The sequence below is a fragment of the Notamacropus eugenii genome, chromosome 1 (assembly GCF_028372415.1).
Source record: "Notamacropus eugenii isolate mMacEug1 chromosome 1, mMacEug1.pri_v2, whole genome shotgun sequence".
NCBI lineage: Eukaryota > Metazoa > Chordata > Mammalia > Diprotodontia > Macropodidae > Notamacropus > Notamacropus eugenii.
In genome coordinates this window covers 2,991,675-3,009,812 of record NC_092872.1, presented here as the reverse complement: position 1 = coordinate 3,009,812, position 18,138 = coordinate 2,991,675, and the positions used below count along the sequence as shown (strand labels likewise).

Below are 18,138 nucleotides of genomic sequence, written 5' to 3'. Positions count from 1 at the left end.
CTTTTGTCTCCAGTTTGCTACCTCTGTGAGCTGGGCCAAGGGGAGCTGAGACCCCTGGACCTTATTGATCTCTCTCCTGACAGCTCAGTGGGAGAGAGGAAGCTCCTTGAAGGAGGGACTGTCTCACTTTGGCCTCAGGATAAATGGATAAATGGTTGGTGATTGGTTAATTGGGGGGGGAGTCCCTCAGTTTTCTACTCTGGGCAGGAAGGGAATGATCCTAACTCCGCCTTTATGTGTTTGGAGTATGAAAATACCTTTGTGGACTTCCCACTCTTGTATGGTCCTCCCAGACATCCATCCTGGGAAAGAGAAAGCCTTGGGATCACTCTCCCCATTTTATAGAGGAGATAACTGAGGCCCTCAGAGAGGAAGGAACATGCCCAAGAGTAGGCAGTGTGCCAGTGGGAGAGCTGGGGCTAGAATGGGCTGATCTGAGGGGAGGGGCAGGAGTATCAGTCCTGGAGAAGAGGAGGTTTCAAGTATCTGAGGTTTTCACACACAAGAAGGATTGGATTTGGGCTGCTTGTCCCCAGAGAGCAGAATTCAGGGCAATAATGGGTCACAGGGAGCCAGATTTCAACTCAGTAGAAGGGAAAATGTCCCAGCCGTGGCATGGGCTGAGACAGAAGGAGCTCCCCAGTCTCCAAGTGAAGGATGGGGAACCTCTTGAGTAGGATGTCAAGAAATTCTCATTCAGGTGCAGAATGGACTAGGGGTCCACTCTTTGATATCTCGGGGACCTATCAAAACTCTCAGTGTCTGGTTATGCCTGGACTGACCTGTCCTCCTCCCAGAGTGTGAAACAGACTACAGCTAGAAAAACAGTTGCCACTAAACTGCAGGGCAAGCAGGCTGCTGCTAGGACCCAGGGGTGGCCCCAAAGGCTCCCCCCCCACCCCCCAGGGATCGAGCCATCTTTAAAGGGCAGTGCTAAGAGTGACAGCCTGTACCGTCTCCGGGAAGAGCAAGCGCAGTCCTGGGTAGAGGGGGGCCAAGATGAGCCCACGGGCCCGAGCCTTCCTCATTGTGTGCCTGGCTTGGGGCAGGACAGTGCCCCTGAGGGACTTGCCAGCTTCTGCTCCCCCTGTCTCTTCCTGGGCAGGAGATGAGGTGAGGTCTCTGGGGAATGGCAGGGTGGGGTGATGGATGAAGGACGAAGGGGTCAAGTGGGTGGTTAGAATCATGGATTTTAGAACTAAATGCCACCCGGGAGACCTGCCAGTCCAATCCCCTCCTTTTACAGATAGAGAAACTGAGGTCCAGAGAGGGCAGGCAACTTGTCCAAAGTCACGAAGCTTCGTAAGTATCAGAACAGAATCCTGAACCCAGACTCTGACTCCATTTCCAGAGCTTTTTCCCCCGATATTACTTTCCCTTAGTCTCCCCAGTTCAGAGGCAGGGCACAGGCCTGGAACTTAGCTCTGTCTTTCCTCTTCCCTCCCCTGGACCAGCTCGGTATCACCAGGATGCTAGGGCTCCCACCAGTCACTTGGATGTCCAGGGCCATGGCATATAGCCCCTGAGGGCAGATGGCCAACTGGACTGAGCTAAATGAGACACTGGGGGAAGGGTCCTCTTCATCCCGTCTGGTTGGGCTCATCCCAGCTGCCTTCCTGGAGGTGGTGACCCTTCTGGGCAATGGAACTGTGCTGGCTGTGGTCCTCCGCACCCCTGCCCTCCGAAAGGCGATCTACCTTGCCCACCTCTGCCTGGTGGACCTTTTGGCTGCGGTCTCAGTGATGCCCCTGGGCCTGTTAGCAGCTCCCCCAGGCCTGGGAACCGTGTACCTGAGCCGGGGCCAGTGCAGAGCCGCCCGCTGTATCACCGCGGCATTGGTATCTGCCTGCACCCTGACGCTGGCTGCTCTGGGCCTGGAGCGCTACCGCTACATCCTGCATCCGCTGAGGCCCCGGTCCCGGCCCCCGCCCATCTTGGTGCTGGGGATCGTGTGGGGTGTGTCCGGTCTCCTGGCGGGGCTTTCCCTCCTGGGCCGGCCTTCTCCAAACTGCTCCCTGGTGGCCGGTCCCCCAGGGCCTTTCCGGCCTCTCTGGGCCATCCTAGCCTTCGCTCTGCCTGCCCTGCTCCTCCTCATCTCCTACGGCAGCATCTTTCGCGTGGCCAGACTGGCAGCCCTCCGCCCACCGCCCCCCGCTCCTGGTCCACGGCCCCGCTGTGATTCCCTGGACAGCCATCTGTCCATCCTGCCGCCCCGGCTGGCCAGCCCGCACCTGGGAGGTGGCAAGGCAGCCCTAACGCTGGCACTGGTTGTGGGCCAGTTCCTTGGTTGCTGGTTGCCTTTCTTTGCTGCGTGTCTGCTGCCTGGGCGCTGGAGCATAGGGGTAGAGGTGGCCCTCACCTGGCTGGCTTACTCTTCCTTCGCTGCCCACCCCTTCCTCTACGGCCTCCTGCAGCGGCCTGTGCGTGAGGAGCTGAGCCGTCTAGCCCGCAACTGGCTCCGAGCAGTCCCAGGACCCTGGCACTGCCCACCAGGGGCTTGGCTCCCCCAAAGCCTCCTAAAGCTCCTCCGGGGAGACCCAGAGAGCCCAGCCCTGGATCCTTCTGCTGGTCAGGAAGCAAACACAATGACTGCAGAGGGGCCTGGTCTGGACCGGGGAGAGACCACCTGAAAGAAGAGACTGGGGGGAGAAAGGAAAGGGGGAGGAAATCCTGAGATGCCAGAGAGATAAAAGTCAGCCAGCAAGCCAGATACACACCCTCACTGGCATTGCTGGGGTGGTCCTCCTGCCCTTCAGGACTCTGCTGGGGATGACAGTCCCTGGGCAGCCTCTGCCCCTGGCTGGGTCTGAGCTCTCCTTTGTCCACTCATGGGCCTCCCCTGACACAACCAAGCCCAGCCCTGCTCTTCTCCTCAGAGGATGCAGTCTCCCACCTGGTCAGAAGCCCCAAGAGTCTCCCCTTTCCCCGAGGTTCCTTCTCCAAGGCCTCTCAAACTGGCAGTGGGGAGTGGAGTCCTCCTCCTGCTCCATCCTGCTCCAGAACCGCCCCACACACACACCTATTTTCCCTATGGTCATGTAAACAAAAAGGTTTTCTGGACCACCTCAAGGAGACAACTAAAGGAGTCTGTGGAAATCTCCGCTGGGTTGGGATTGGCTTTAAGACTTCAGCTTATTCCAGGAATGGGTCACCACCCTGGCATAGGAACCTGTATGGGATGACCTTGAAGTCCCTGGCAACCAGAGGATCAATGCCTGGGAGAAGTATAAAAAGCCAGGCTGGCCTGGATGGGGCAAGAGCCAAAGCCGAGCCTGCAGGAGCAGGAATCCTAGAACAGCCACTCGGGGATAGAGAATTGAGTGGGGGCTGATCCTGGTTAGAGGAGGAAGAGACCTCTGAGGTGGGGATGCACCCTCCAGGTGACCCCGAAACAAGGATGGTCCTCGGGCTAGGGAAATACATGGGAAATGTGTTTGTTCTTAAAGATGACTTCAGGCTTTCCTCCTCCTTAGTCCCCTGCCTATCTCCTTCCCCAATTCAAACTGGAGACATCCAGGTCACTGAGAATATTTATTCAAAAACTGCATTGAAAAAACTGTACAGAGTCTTGGCTGCTGAGAGCGCGCCTGCCCCACCCCCTCCCCCATTCCCACCCCCAGCTGCCTGGCAGTGCCCCCCAATCCTGGCCCCCACACCCCCACCCCCCACTATGCCCCTTCCCAGACGGCCTGTTCCAGTCAAGAGGATGTTGCTCAAGCAGCAGGAGCCCTATGTGGGTGGAAAACAGGGGGAGTCCCTTTGGGACTCTCATTGCCCACAGGATGTGAGGGAGCCCCTCAGAGGAGGGACTCCAGGGGCTCTTCTCTCCCCTGGGATTGCCTGTACCCCAGTCAGGGATGGGCAGGGGCAGAGAAAGGGAAGGAGGTTCAGTCCCCTCGGACAGACAGTTGGTTTGGGGCTATATAGCTGTCTCTCCAGCTGGCTTCCTAGAATTGGGTCAGCACCTCCCCCCACAACTTGGCCTGAGATAAGAGACCCTGGATGGACCGCACTGGCTGAGGCCAACGGGGCCCTCAAATCCATGCGACATTGCGAGGGGAGTGTCTGCCTTGGCCCCTAGTATGTATGTGGTGGGGCTGGGGCTTGGGGACAAGCAGAATGGGGCTCAGAGGAGCAGGAGCCAGGGCCGGCCCGCCCTGCGGGGTCACTCCCTGGCTCCTGGCTCCTTCCCTGCTTTTAGTAGGGGGAGAACTTCTGCCTTTCTGACTTCTTGTTACCGTTGGCCGCTGCCATCTTGGCAGTGTAGGCAGTGAGGCCACTAGGAGGCGGCCCTGGCGAGGATGGGGGCAGGGCCAGGAAGGGCACCGGCTTGAGGCCGATGAAGTTGGAAAGGGAGATGGCGTAGGGGGTCCCCAGCAGGCCTGGAGGTGCTGCAGGCAGGGCGGTCAGGGCTGGTGACGGGGCCAAGGGTGGGGAGAAAGGGGCTGACAGGTCTGCAGGACCCGAGCCTGGGGTCCCTCCTGAGGTAGACTTGGCCGTCTCTAAACTGGAGGCAGAGGTGGAGAAAGGGGACGAACAGGGAGAAAGAAACATCAGGAGGACAAGAAATGGGAAGAAGAGGTGGATATTAGGGGCAGGGGATGGGGTGGAAGGAGGCGTCAAAGAAACAAAGATATATAGAATGAGGAGAAAGAAGGGAAAAATGGGGGGGGGGGGAGGCAGAGAATGACCATGGCGGGGTAAAAGGAGAGCAGACAGAAGGACAGAGCAGAGATGTAGAAAGAGGGAGTCATGAAAAAGGGAAGGAGAGGTGGAATGGGAGGGGAGGGGAGGGGAGGGGAGGGCAAGAACAGTGGAAGGCAGAGACACAAGGAGAGGGAGAGGGACAGAGATGATGGGGGGCCGGGAGCAAGGGAAAGACAAAAGTCAATGTCAGCCACTGTTTCCAGGTCTTGGGTCACCCACATGTCCTGCAACTTGAGAAGGTCTTTGGAGGGGAAGGGCTGGAGGTGTTTCTCCCCCCCTCCCCAGGGGCTCTGCTTACCAGGCAGTGATGAGGTACTGGGCCAGGGCAATGGAGACAGGGGAGCCCGTAATGGTGACATGGCGCTCCCCTGAGCCCTCTGCCTGGTTCCCAATCTTGATGTGGGCCCCAGACATCTGCCGGATCTCACTGATCTTGCTTCCCTGACGCCCGATCACACAGCCAATCAGCTAGAGGGGATGGAGCAGAGGTCAGTCCTGCATCTTTGGTCTCATCCTCCCCCTCAGACTCAGAGTGGGGGTCCCCTAAGTCCCCCACCCCTGGAGTTGTAGAAATAAGAATAGGGAAGCAATTCTTCAGACCCCATCCTTATCCTTCCATTCCCTAAAGCACCAGCCCCCCACCCCATCCCCTACCCACACTGGGCTCACGTCATTGGGAACCAGGAACTCCTGGGAACTGGTCTGGGCACTGGGATCCAGTCCTAAAGGAGGGGAGGAAGAACCCAAAGGATTGGGACAATCTGGACATTACAAGCAAGTCACCTTACCCCACCCCTGACCCAAGAGCCAGGAAGTCCTGGGAACCACAGATGATCAGGACTCTTAGAGGGCCCTTTGAGACTATATAGTCTCGTCCCTTCATTTTACAGGTGAGGGAATGGAGACCTGGAGATGGAAGGGGGTCTGCTCAAAGCCACACAGCAGCTCATTTGCAGAGGTGTGAGGACATATCCAGTGTCCCCCCACTATTCAGTGTTGTTCAGTGTAGACCTACGGGCTCAGTGTAGTATAATAGGAAGAGTGCCAGGTTTGGAATCAGGTTTGAATCCTGCATCCGCTTACTTTGGGTACAATCTGGGATAAGTTCCTACCCCATTTCTGGGCCAAATTCCTCTTTTGTAAAATGGGAAGTAGTAGACATGAAACTAGCGGGTCTCTATGGTCCTTTCTAGCTTCAAAGCCTGGGAGTGATTTCATCCCAGGAGCCTCTTGGGCACTGTAAAGTTCGGGACCTAAAAGTTGAGTGGACCCTATATGTGAAGGCATCTGGCCCCAGCCCCAGGACATAGTCACTCACCTGGCACCACACTGGGCGAAGCAAAGGGGACAGGATGGCCAGACAGCTGCTGGAGCTTGCTGACCTGAGCCAGGAGAAGGGGAAGGGAGATAAGGGGGGATGTCCCCTGCCCTACCTCAGGCTCTGGATCTTGCCCCCACCCCTGGCCATGACTTTCCCTCAACCAGTATGCCAGGCTGCCACCTCTCCTTCCCTTTTTCATGACTCCCTCTTTCCACATCTCTACTCTGTCCTTCTGTCTGCTCTCCTCCTACCCCGCTCTGGGAAGGGGAGAGAAGATGGAGGGCATGAAGAGAGCAGGGGCAAGGGGGCCTGGCCCCACTCACCTCTGCTGGAGTCACTGTTCCATACTGGCCCTGAACAGAAAAACCCTGTGTGGGGGAGGGAGGCAGTTACCATGGTAACAGCCAACCTCCTTCTCTCTCTGCCTCTCCATCTCCCTGGAGTGGTGGGGGCAAGATGTTCAGGCTGCTGAGGGCATGTTTGGGGAATCCAAGTGTGTCCCCTACCCCCACCCCATTCCTTGGACCCACAAATTTCCTTATCCCCTCTCTCCCCATCCCCTGTAACCCCCCCTATTGTACCCCCTCCTCATTACCTGGTTGGCGGAGAGCAGGACGGTGCCCAGGGAGAGGCTGGGGTGGTAGGGGATGGTAGCTCCTTTGGGAGGGGACTGGAGGGGATGGGGAGGGGGGTATTTGGACAAGGTCCCCAGTGACCATAGGACCCTCCACCCATAACCCAGCTGACCCCCATAACATCTAATGACTCCCCAACGCTTTGCCAATTGCCCTACTGTACCCCCAAACCTCACTGATCCCTAAATCCCCATTGAGGATAACCCCAATACCTCACTAATCTCCTACTGACTTATTCAATATCCCATTGACCCTTCCTCAACCTCTATGAACTTTTCTGATTTTCCCTGACCACCCCATCTCCACCTAGGACAATTCAGACACCACCCATGCCATATCCTTCCCACAACCCCCACCTCACAGGTACAGAGGGAGAGCAGGTGCTGGGACTCCACCAGGTCTCCAGTCCTGGGACCTTGGTACCCACCATCATTCGTGTGTGCATAAGAGCTGGTACCCAGACTCAGCTCATAAATTTCCTACCCTCACTCTCCAGGATCTTCAACCATCTTCCCTCCCCCCCCCCATGACCTCTGACACTGCCCTTTCAGGTCCTAAGCTCCTGCACCCTTCATCTCTTCATGCCCACAGCTCTGTTTCAAGAAAAATCAGCAGTAATCCCCAGGTGGATGGGGTAGGGGCAGGGGGAGACAGAGAAGGTCCGCTCAGTCCAGTACCTCTAGAATCACTGCACAGATCTGGCGAACGCAGAGGATAATGGCATCTGGGACCCCAGAAACAGTGACTGCCCGCTCTGTGGAGTTGGGAAGCAGGTCTCCAGCCACCTGGACTTGAGCCCCTGTAGTCTGGGTCAGGGAAAAGGAAAGACTCAGACCTTTGCTGGGTGAGATGGAAATGGGGGGCTCCTCCATTGGGGAGGTTGGGACCCCTGGATTCCCCTCTGGTAGGTGCGGGGCTGGGAGAGAGCAGAGAGGGAGGGCAGGGCTGGGAAGGCCAGCTCCTCCCTAGACTTACCCCAGGGGGGCTTCCGTACCTCTCGGATTTCCTTAATCTTGGTCCCTGCTTTCCCAATGAGAGAACCACACTGACTGGCTGGGATGACCAGCCGAAGGGTAACTGGGGGCTTAGAGATGCTGCCACCATTGGGGGGGCCTGTACATAAGTCCTAGAGAACAGGGAGGGGCTAAGTCAGTCACCCCCTCAAACCACTGGCACACCCCTTCTCCAGGCTTCGTTATTTCCTTCATTCTGTGTCTTTCCTCAGCCTTTGAAAATGCAACTGGATGCTTCATCCAGGAAGATTTCATTTATCTTCCCCTCCAATTACCCCCTCAAATGACTGTTTATTGTTTATTCCCTCGGGCCTAATGGATTCAGGGCTCCATACATGGGTTCACATTTGTTCGTGCTGCTTAAAAGAATGAGCAGGGGGATTCTGTCTCCCTTTAGATTAGGGACTCCCTGTAGGTAAGACCCTGATTTCCACTTCTGGCCAGAGGTTCCATGAGGAGAGGGACTGTCTTCCCCTTATACCACCAGCTCCTGAGGTAAGGGATCATGCCTCCCCCATCCAGCCAGGTTGCCACCTCTGTCTCCCCAATTCTGTGGCTCAGTCTCTAGCCTAGGTTTCGTAATTCAGATATTGTCTGATGCCCAACTGTGGGATGGGGGGAGGTGGAACAGAGTGAGATGCCTGGGGACCTTGGATTCCAGAAACCCACCTCATCCAGTTTGAAGGCGATCATGGACACAGCATGGAAGACGGCACCTGTGGAGCCGGTAATGGTGGTGATCCTCTCTGGACAGGAGCCCTCGGAGATAGTGATTCGAGCACTGCTCTGGGGGGTGAAGGGGTGGGGAGGGAAGAAGGACGACAGGACAAGGGCAGCAGGGGCCACAGCCCAGCCCCATTCTCCCCAGGAAAACTCCCTGTGCTGCCCTCCCTGTCCTTGAACCCCACCCCTCCCAGAGACTGGGAAATCTCTCTTTTCTCTTCTGGGAGCCTCTTGTGTTTGGCCCTGGGAAGGACACAGCTGTGTCCGTTTGTCCTTGTCCCAGGGAGATCTCAGGCTCCCATACCCTCAGCTACTCACCTGCTCCCGAATCCTCTTCACTGTCTCCCCTTTCTGTGGAATGAAGGACGGTATGATCCTTTGCTCCTGAGGGCATGGGGGGGAGGGGCAATGGTGCCAGGGGACTTGAGGGGAGGGTTGGGAGGACAACTGTCACTCACCTTTCCAATGATGCTGCCCACCTCCTGTAGACACAAGGAGACAAGCCTAGCTCAGAGAAACCCTGCCCTCCCTCTCCCTTAGCCATCCCCTATTTCCGGGCTGCTAAGGCACCAAGGCTCCCTCTCCCTCCTACCTATCACTGAGACATCTTGAGCCTATCCAGGCCACAGTAATCAATTTAAAAAAAAAAAATTTGTTCTATCATAGTGGATCTGGGGTGCTTGACTTCTGGAAGCACAATGCTGGTCCAGCCCCAGGGCCCTTGAGTCCAGGTCCATGGGCTCTCCCACCCCCAGCTTCCACTCTGCCTGACAAAAAGAACCTTAGACCAGAAACAAGGAGGCCTGAAGTCTAGTCTTGACTATGCCACTACCTATACAACCGTGAACAAGCCCATCCCTCCTCTGGGCCTCAGTTTCTCCATGTAAAATGAAGGGGTTGGTCTCTATAGGTCTTTCCAGCTCTGATATCCTATGAATTTGGTATAATGTTCATTTCCGTTTTTTTGGCCCATCCAACACCTCCTGCCTCCCAGCTCCCCAGCATTCTCCCCAAGTATCCCTTGCCCATTTCCCTATTTCCCCGCCCCAACACAGGACCTTTCCTCCTAGGATTTCCATTTTGGAAAGGGACTCAGACTAGCCACCTTCATTCCCTTTTGGGTTGGGAGGGTAGGAGGCTTCCTTCAACACTCTGCCCCCACACCAGGATGGCTTCATCCCACCCTCTTCCCACTTTTCAACTCTCTTTTGGGGGTGGTCTTCCCTCCATTACAATATAAGTTCTCTGAAGGCATCTGTCAGTATCTGCACCAGTTATACAGTGCCCAGCACCCAGGAACCACAGAATACATTGCCTTGCCTTTCCATGCATGATCATGCGCAGCGTGAGGGTGATGCTCAGCTCCGGCTCCTCCTCGAGCCCTGGGTCAGAGCCGCTCATCCTGTCTGGGGAGACTGCCACCGAGGAGGTGGCCTGACAGTGCATCCACCTGGCCTGAGGGCCGCCTGCTCTGCAACGGCAGAGGAGAGAGAGGATCGAATGGACCCCTTGGGCTGTGGTGCCACGCATCAGTGAAGAAACCCAGCGCAGTGGAAAGGGCCCATCCTGGGCTCTCAGTAAGGCTCTGGCCCTTGTCTGGGCAAGCAGCCTCCCTTCTCTGGGCCTTACCTCTCTCACAGCCTTCCCAGAGAATTTGTGAGCATGAAAGGAGAGGAGATAAAATTGGGCTTTGTCGGCTCCCAAGCTCTGTATCAGTGTGAGAGATTATCATTATACGTACTCTAATTATTACACATACAACAGTACTTAGAGTTCCAGCACCACAGTCATCAAGCCAGCTAATGGGAGACATCTGATGACCTCAGCTGAGAAAGAGAGGAATTGGGGAAATCTCTAGCATTGGCAGGAGGGGCCATGCTATCCATACCTCACCAACCTCCCAAAGGCAGGAGAGACCAGTGGCACCTTAGCCAGGTGGTACAGCTGAGAGCCACCAGACCAATAGCTGTGTGCCCCATGGTACTCCCATCACCTCCTCACTCAGGATCTGTCTGGGGGCTTTCTGGGGCTCAGCCTGGTTTGAGGCTCTCTAAGATTTGGCTCCAGCTTCATTTCCCAGCCCTCCCTGGATGACCCCTCAGCTCCAGCCTGGCTAGTTTCTGCCTTATCTCTCATAGGTTTCTTGCCTCCAGATCTTGGTTTACAGAGGTCTTTACTTGCCTTCCCACCCACTTTTCCATCTTTCCTCATTCTTCAGGATACAGCTCAAAATTCACCTTCTCTGCAGCCCAAACTCACTCCTTCAACCTACAAGCCTTGGCATTTGTGCCTCCTGCCTGCACCACTGAGATACAGCTTGGTCTCCCCCAGAATGTGAACTCTCCAACCCTTCTCTGCCTGCCCCAGGGTATGAGTTCCTTGAGGGAAGCACTATTCTCTAGGAGGAAATCTAAGTCCTGCCTGATTATGAAATAGTCTGAAAAGTTTTCTACTGATCAACAGTGGCAGTGACGCAGCAGAACTGATCTTAAAGCCAGAAAGCTGGATTCATCTTACCTCTGACACACTGTCTGTGGGACCCCGGTTTGGGCATCTATGGAACTCCTGAGGACTAGAAGTTACAGAGAAGAGGGAGGGTGCTCCCTATACCAAGGAAGTGACAGTTCAGTCCGTATCACTATTAGAATTCTTAGTCTGTGAGTCAGGAGACAGTGGCTGTAGGTTCTAGTGGTTCCAGCCCTTAATCTGCTGTGTGACTTTGGACAATTCATTTTCCTTCTCTGGGCCTCAATTTGTTTATAAGGTAAGAAGCCTTTCTGGATTTCTCTTCCTGCTAGCACCATCCCTCTATTTCCAATTTATCCTGTATGAATCTTATTTGTGCGCAGTTGCTGATATGTTATCCTCGTTAGACCGTAAGCAACCTGAGGTCAGGGGCTGCCACAATACCTGGCATGCAGCGGGCACTTCAAAGTTTACTCTATCGCCCCACCAGACTAGGAAACATGAAAATGCTTTGAGAGGAGCAGAAGGCACCATAGAAATGTCAGGGGTTATTAATGTCATTAGTAGGACCCCCCTGAAGAAGGTGGCTGAGCGTAAGGCTAGGATTAAACCCCTCCAGTTCCGAGCCCCTCCCTGCCACCTGCCCCACCCCCCAGGTCTTGGCCCCCTTTCCCCCCACCAGTTTTAATCCTAGACCTTAATCCTGCTTGGAAATCCTTGCCCAGCCTGCGTTGGCCAAGCCCCCGCCCCCTGAAACAAACCAACCAGCCTAAAGATGAAAGCAGCCCAGGGAACCGGGTGATCTGGCCACACCAAATGAGGGGGTCACAGTTCACATGTGTGGTGGAGAAACCAACAAAGCCCTAACACTGGCAGTAGACTGAGCCGTGAGTACCATCTCCAGTCAGTCATGATCCTTCCCACGCCGCCCCTCTGCCCCCAGCAAGCCGTTTCACACATGCAGGTAACAGGGGTGGCTGGCTGTGTGCATACCATCCCTACTGCTAGGCCAGACGCATGGACGGGTGCGGGTGAGGGACTCTTTGCCTGTAGGACACTTATTGCCACGTTTCGTTGTTACTCTCCTGGGAAGCACACTGGTCTCCCTGAATTGTCTGCCCCTTCTCAGCCTGCAGCTTCTGAAGGTAGCTCTAGCCCTCCTCTTGCCTCCTCAAGGGTACAAAGACCCCCATCCCCCTTCCCCATCTCTGTCACTTTCTTGCCTTCTCTGGGCTACTTCCTCACCTATAAAATGACAAGTCTAGGCTCCAGCAGATCTGACAGTCTTAGGATGGGGTCCCTGGTGTCTCTGGCCCCTGCTTGGTGGTCAGCAGGGCACCAGCTCCTTCAGGGCACTTGGGATCTGGGAGCCTACTGCTTATCTGTCATTCCAGGCCTGGCTTTCTGAAGTTATTTACTGCTCTGGCCAGGTCGGGCAGGGTGACAGTGGGCGTTGGGCCCCTGCCCAGGGCCATGTGGCTGCCACGCGTCAGGACAGACTGACCTCATCCTCACCTCTGGGGTTTTGGGGGGCACAGGTCCTGTCAGCAAGAGACTCCCTATATAGCTCCTACTCTTTGCTCTTCTAAGAAATCCTCCCCATGGGCCCCTGATCCCCATAGAGCCAGCTCCCAAGGTCTCTTCCCAAGCCCCTCGTGCCCCTTGTTCCTATAGCCTTCTCCCACCCCCCACCCACGCTGCCGGATGGGGCACAGGGGTGACAGCTGTGTAAGCAGCCTGACCCCCCCTCTCTCCCCTCCCCCTACTTTGCCTACCCCTCCCCCCTCCAGCTGTCTCTCTCCCGTGACAGCTGCCCCGGCAAAGGGCTGGGGGCTTAGCTAGCCCCCCTCCCCCTCGGATCGAGTGTCCACCCAGGCTTTGTTCTAGGGCAGAACAATCCAGTGGGGGTGGGGTGAGTAGGGAAGAAGGCTCTTGGGGCTAGGGAGTGGGGGCGGGTTGACTCCAAAGTGCCCATGGAGGGATTCCCTCCCTCCTTCTGTTGTCTCTTCACTTCAGTTCAGGCTCCAGAAGGAGGATCCCAGTGGCATAGAGTGGGGGTGGGCTTGGCTGTGCTTGGCTGAAGGGCTCAGGCCCGTTGGTCCCTGGAGGTAGCTCTCCACCCCACATCCCTTTCTCAGGCCCCATTCTCCAGCCCGCTACACCTCCCTCACCACCCTTAGGGATGGCCTATTGGCAACTGCTTCTGAGTTGGGCTGTCCTAGACTGGAATGATTTCCCCCTAGCTCTTGTTTAGCACCTAGTCCTGGATGTCAGCTCCTAGCTACTCCATACTCAGTAGATCTCTCTCTCAAGTCTGGGACCAGTCGGAGGGCCCTCAGGCCATCTCCTAGGAATGGAAAACCCCAGGAACCAAGGGAGAAGAAATCAGAGTAAGTCCCTTGGAGATGGGAAAGGAGGGTAAATGATCAGCACACACCCTCCCTCACAAGCCCACTGGATTATGTAAAAAATGTTGTTGTATCTGCATGGCTAAGACAATCCTATATATTGGCTGTCATTAGTGATTTCTGACCTCTTCCTCCAAAAACGCTATTTTTTTCTGTATGTAACCAAAATTCCTTTCACTAGCCCTAGTTGTTCATCAAAGAGAAGATTACCTTCCTAAAATTTGCTTAGTAGTGGGCAAGATGAAAGAACAAAGTTTTCTCTCAATATTTACAAATCTAAATGTATAGTACAACCCAGAAAGTTGAGAAAATTCACTATTATATGCCACGAATTGACGACTGCTTTTATAAAAGGCAGTGTGGTGTCGTGGAAAGAGCTGTGGATCTGGGTTCAAGTTCTGACTCCACCACTCACTCCCTGACCTTTGGCTTCAACATCCTCATCAGCACAATGAGGAGGTTGGATGAGATGATCTCTAGGCCCCTCTAGAGCTAAATCTCTGATCCTTTCACTCTGGACCCAGGCATTTTTGGAGGCTCATTTTCCCTGTCTCCATCAAACTCTCCCAGGAAGAGATGGTCCAGCTGAGGGCCAGGGCCCAGCCAGGAGGCTGTGTACCAGGGAGGTAAGGACAGCCAATCAAACAAATGAAGTCACTTGCCTTGGTCTCTTGGCTCTCAGGCTCAGCTCCAGACAAGGAGGGATGGGCAGGGAGGGACAGAACACCCTTAGAGAGGCTTCAACCTCTTCAGGGTATTAACCTGACAATCTCTGGATTATTCCTTCCCCCACTCCCCAGGATTGAGAGGAGACCAAGCCTGGTTACTGACCTTCTGTCATCTCCTCTCTAGGGGAGACAAAACTGTGGGGAGCAATGATTGAACGGTCATGGGATGGGGGAGGGATGGAAGAGGTCCATCAACCTCTCACTTTGGGAATCTCCACTGAGTCATGGACAGGAGGTGGATAGACTACAGGATGAAGAAAAGGGAGGGGCAGGGAAAGAGACAAGAAACAGGGAGTAGGCTTAGGGCAAGCATCGGTGGGCAGGAGTGTCCTGCATCAACCCAAGGGGTGGAGGAGGAGGAAAGTGGGGGACTCCTGCTGGGCACCCTTGGGCCTGAGAGAGCTAACATGGTCACTGCATCTAAACAACTCTTGTGGCCTACACAGCTGTTGCAGGTGATCAGGTCTAAACCACCTTCCCCATTTTACCAATGAAGAAACAGACCCAAGAGGTTCCATGACTTGCCCAAGGTCAGGATCAGAGCCAGAACTAGAACCCAGGTCTCCTGATGTACAATCTAAGTATCTTTCCATTGGACTAACCTAGAGCCAGTGGGACAGTGATAGGAGAGGAGGGGAAGGGATCAAACACTAGAGTAAGGGGCAGCCAGTGAGCTAGGGGGCAGAAGGGCTGGGTCTCAGCACAGGCTGTCTGCCTCCATCCCTCCCTCTGCCTGGGCCTGGCTGGGGTGTGTGAGCTGTGGGCGTCCCCCCCCCCCACCAGGCCCCCCTCTCTGAGCAACCAGGGAGAACAATCCCCTTGTGTTTGAACCATCCAGCTCTGCATGCTGATGAGGGGGGGGCTACTGGGGGAGGGGAGCAAGGACACTGGGCAGCTAGGACCCTGGAAAGGGTATCCCTTGGTGGGGGACTGGGACAGGGGATCCAGAACACTGGGCAGAATTGAAGCTGGGACTTCAAGAAGGCTGTTCCTTGGGAGGAGAACTGGGACCCTGGATGGGGAGGGGTCTTGGAAAGGGAAGGGGAACTGGGGTAATCTGACTGCGCATAAGGATAGGGGTGGGGTTGCTGATCCTAAGAGGGCTAGAAATGGTGGTTGCAGGGGGTCAAAGCTCTGGCATTTCTGGGTATCTAGTGTTTCCCCTTCTGAACACCACTTCCCTCAGATGAAATGGGTGGAATGGATAGAGAGAGGCAGGGGCCCCAAAATGCCAAAGGTCATAAGACGGCAGTCAGAGCAGAGCAGGCAATGGGCACCTCCCTGCATTTGCCAGGGCTAGCTGTGGTCCTGCTGGGTCTGGGGCCCTACATGGCAGGGGCCACTGAGGCCAAGCTAAAATGAAAAACCTCAAAAGTTGGGGGAAAGAATAGGAGGTGCCTCTAACTCCAGCGTTTAAGAGGGACAACAGGGAAAGATGTATAGCCGCCCAGATCTCCAGGTCTCTATCCCTATTCTAAGTTGGGATCCCAGGATCTACAAGATTAGAGCTATTTGACTGGAGGAAGTAGGGGTACCTGGATCAGTCAGGGCTGGAAGCTGAACAAGGAAGGAAGGCAGAAGTGGTCTGGGGTTGGCAATGAGGCTGCACCAGAAAAGGCTGAAGTTAGGGGACAGGGACTTGAAAAGGCAGGGGTCAGGAGAGCTTGGCTAGGGTCAAACAGCCTGAGAAGGTGGGGAGTGGGGGCCTTGGAAGGAGGAGCTTGGCTGTAAGTATTACAGGTGTCTGGGTGCTGGGACTCAGGGGATGGGATGGCCAAGCCAAGGTAGAGAAAGCCCGACGGAGGGGGTTGAATCAAAGAACCTGGGGCTGGGCCCTGGACAGCAACCAAAGCAGCACCTGGCCTGCCAGGCCCACCCCTCCCTGCCCCCCAGTCCAGCCCCGCCTGCGCAAGCGTCCTTGGTTCTGCCCTGTCCCTTGGGGGCCAGCAGGGTGTGTTCCCTGCAGCCCCAGGTCCAGCACTGCGGCCTCTTCCCTCCTTGGCCCCCACCCCAGAAATCTGAGCCCCCTAGGAAAGGCCCCCACCCCATCTCCAACTTTCCCCAGGGCCCGGCTTGGGGCTGTGGTTGACGCCCCTGCCTGCTGGGGCCCTGGAGTCACCTGCTGGGAGGAGGGTCTCTCCCGAGTCCCCGGGCAGGGCCGGGCGCCCGCTGTGCCCCCTGCCCGCTTGCTCAGCCCAGGGTGCAGTCCCTGTCCTCCCCAGGCAGGGTCCCTGCCCCTTCCCCCTCCCCGGTCCGGCCCGGCCCAGCCCAGCCCAGCTCAGCCCAGCCCAGCCCAGCCCAGCCCAGCCTGCCGGTACCTCTGGGGTCTGTCCTGCAGCGCTGGGGGGGTGGCTGGGCCGCTCAGTGCCACATTGTCCCCGGGAGAGGCGGCCGCTCACAACTGCTAGTGACATCAGCCGCGAACAATGAAGTGTTTGACAGGCGAGCCCGAGCCGGGCCAGGAGCACGGGAATATGTGTGCCCCCCCTCGCCCAGCCTCCCTCCCCTCGGCCTGCCCGCCCGCCAGCCCCTCCCCTCCCTCTGGGATCCGATTACAGCAGATAAAGGCGCCAGGGCCCCAACAATGCCGCAGCCTCGAGCTCCAGCCCAGCCCAGATGCCAGGGAGGCCAGGGCTGCCCCCTCCCCGGGGAAGCACTGACCGGGCTGGCACGGGCTGCCCAGTGCCCCCTCCCTTGCACCCACCTGCTTCTCTCCGGGCCACTGTCTCCTCTCCGCTCAGCTCCCTGCCCTTGTGGGCTCCCATCCTCCTCTGGCCCACTCTGAGGCAGCTTCCAGCCTCAGCCTCCTGCCTGGCTGCCCGTGGCTGGCCTCTCCTCTTTTCCCATGTCTCCTTCTCTCCCTCAGCTCCCTCAGCCTTGGAACGAAGGACGGGGAGCAGAGGATTTCTAAGGACTCTCTCTGGGTGTGGGCAGGGTGATGGGGGATGTGAGGAGGGAGGGGACACCACCCCCCAAGAATGGCTTTAGACCTAAGCCACATTTTTCTATGATCTAAATCCCAGTGGCCCAAAGTCCCACTGTGGGGAGGAGGGGGCAAGGGCTTACATTTAGCAGAAGGGAAGGCTGCTTCAGGTAAGCCCACCCCTCCCCCTCCCGGGGGTCAAGGATGGCAATTGGGAGAGGCATTTGGCCTCAGTTTCTCCTTCTGACACCCCCTTTCCCATTATCAATAATAATAATATTTAAAGAGCCCATACGGTACAAAGGAATGGCCTCCAAGTCAGAAAGGCCTGGGTTCAAGTCCTGAGTTAGGGGCAGAGGGAGGGGAAATCACTTAATGTTAAGGACCTCAAGCAATTCTGAGACTCAAAATTAGGGAGCAAGTAATGAAGGAACCTTCTTTTGGGAGGGACTCAGGAAAGGCATACACATGTATATAACACCATGTGTCATGCTAAGCACTTCGGACAAATATGATCTCTTTGGCCCTGACAACAACCCTGCAAGCAGGCGCTCTCCCTTTGGTAGAGGGAATACGCTCACTGAGAGTTCCCTAGATCAATGAAATCACTGGTCTGGTTCAAAAACATAAGTATTTGAAGGCTTTCAAAGCGTTTTCCTTAAAACACCTGCAAAGTGGGTAGTGAATGAATTATTCCCATTTTACAGATGATAAAACAGGATGAGCTGAAGTGGCTTCAAGTCACGTGACTAGTGAGTCTGGGAGCCTGGAAGCACCTCTTGTAACACCAATCTGGTATTCTGTCCACTACACAACAGTGGCTCCTCCATTAGGACTCTGGGATGGGGTGTGTGTAAGTTCAAGAACTTTCTTGTAGTAAGGGGGGCAATTAACCCTTCAGTATCTGGGGCTGCCCCACCCCCAAGCAGCAAATTCCCTTGGAGGTAATCGGATCATCCTGGGTGCTCTCATCTCCCTGCACCCAACTGAGCCTCTTGGGACCTTGGAGGAGGTGGGGTGGAATCCAACATCACTGTCCATCTGGACAGAAGGACAAGGGTCACAAGGCCATCTGCTGGACTGGAGGCGGGGTGGGGGGGGGGGGAGGGATGGGCAGGAGGTTGTTGGTGTGTGTGTGTGTGTGTGTGTGTGTGTGTGTGTGTGTGTGTGTGTGTGAGGAGGGAATCTGATTCGGGTAACAATGTCTGAGCTGG

The 18,138-nt window shown here is 55.9% G+C and overlaps 2 protein-coding genes and 1 long non-coding RNA gene across 9 annotated transcripts; 2 read left to right on the top strand and 1 right to left on the bottom strand.

Annotated features, from left to right (window-relative positions):
* The first annotated feature begins 222 nt into the window (after positions 1-222).
* GPR62 (G protein-coupled receptor 62) lies at positions 223-2,734 on the top strand. Its single transcript, XM_072650346.1, has 2 exons — positions 223-1,113; positions 1,247-2,734. Exon 2 carries the CDS (start codon positions 1,533-1,535, stop codon positions 2,628-2,630), a length of 1,098 nt encoding a protein of 365 aa, XP_072506447.1. The 5' UTR covers positions 223-1,113; positions 1,247-1,532; the 3' UTR covers positions 2,631-2,734.
* A 783-nt stretch (positions 2,735-3,517) lies between these two features.
* Positions 3,518-16,890, bottom strand: PCBP4 (poly(rC) binding protein 4). Of its 3 annotated transcripts, none has more exons than XM_072650334.1 (13): positions 16,706-16,890; positions 9,720-9,865; positions 8,858-8,881; positions 8,718-8,750; positions 8,346-8,462; positions 7,658-7,789; positions 7,341-7,469; positions 6,624-6,698; positions 6,352-6,396; positions 6,026-6,089; positions 5,377-5,429; positions 5,006-5,175; positions 3,518-4,507 (listed from the first exon to the last, which is right to left on the bottom strand). In XM_072650334.1, exons 1-13 carry the CDS (start codon positions 16,764-16,766, stop codon positions 4,198-4,200), a joined length of 1,359 nt encoding a protein of 452 aa, XP_072506435.1. In that variant the 5' UTR covers positions 16,767-16,890; the 3' UTR covers positions 3,518-4,197. The 3 variants fall into 3 exon arrangements, with proteins under 3 accessions (XP_072506435.1, XP_072506437.1, XP_072506438.1); XM_072650336.1 differs by having other exon boundaries at positions 6,352-6,381; positions 16,706-16,889; XM_072650337.1 differs by lacking the exon at positions 6,352-6,396.
* LOC140531492 (uncharacterized) lies at positions 6,446-17,982 on the top strand. Of its 5 annotated transcripts, none has more exons than XR_011976350.1 (6): positions 6,446-6,521; positions 7,255-7,507; positions 7,889-8,171; positions 8,338-11,163; positions 11,591-13,899; positions 17,632-17,982. It is a non-coding gene; the product is annotated as an uncharacterized lncRNA (long non-coding RNA). The 5 variants fall into 5 exon arrangements; XR_011976344.1 differs by lacking the exon at positions 17,632-17,982 and having other exon boundaries at positions 11,591-12,777; positions 13,109-16,301; XR_011976342.1 differs by lacking the exon at positions 17,632-17,982 and having other exon boundaries at positions 11,591-13,255; positions 13,798-16,300.
* Positions 17,983-18,138: the final 156 nt, after the last annotated feature.

Coding starts and splice junctions, on each gene's coding strand:
- GPR62 (XM_072650346.1), top strand. CDS start 1,533: ATGGCCAACTGGACTGAGCTAAATGAGACACTGGGGGAAGGGTCCTCT.
- PCBP4 (XM_072650334.1), bottom strand. CDS start 16,766: ATGGGAGCCCACAAGGGCAGGGAGCTGAGCGGAGAGGAGACAGTGGCC. Junction 7,790..8,345: donor TCGCCTTCAAACTGGATGAG/GTGGGTTTCTGG, acceptor CCTGTTCTCTAG/GACTTATGTACAGGCCCCCC. Junction 4,508..5,005: donor CAGTACCTCATCACTGCCTG/GTAAGCAGAGCC, acceptor CTCTGCCTCCAG/TTTAGAGACGGCCAAGTCTA.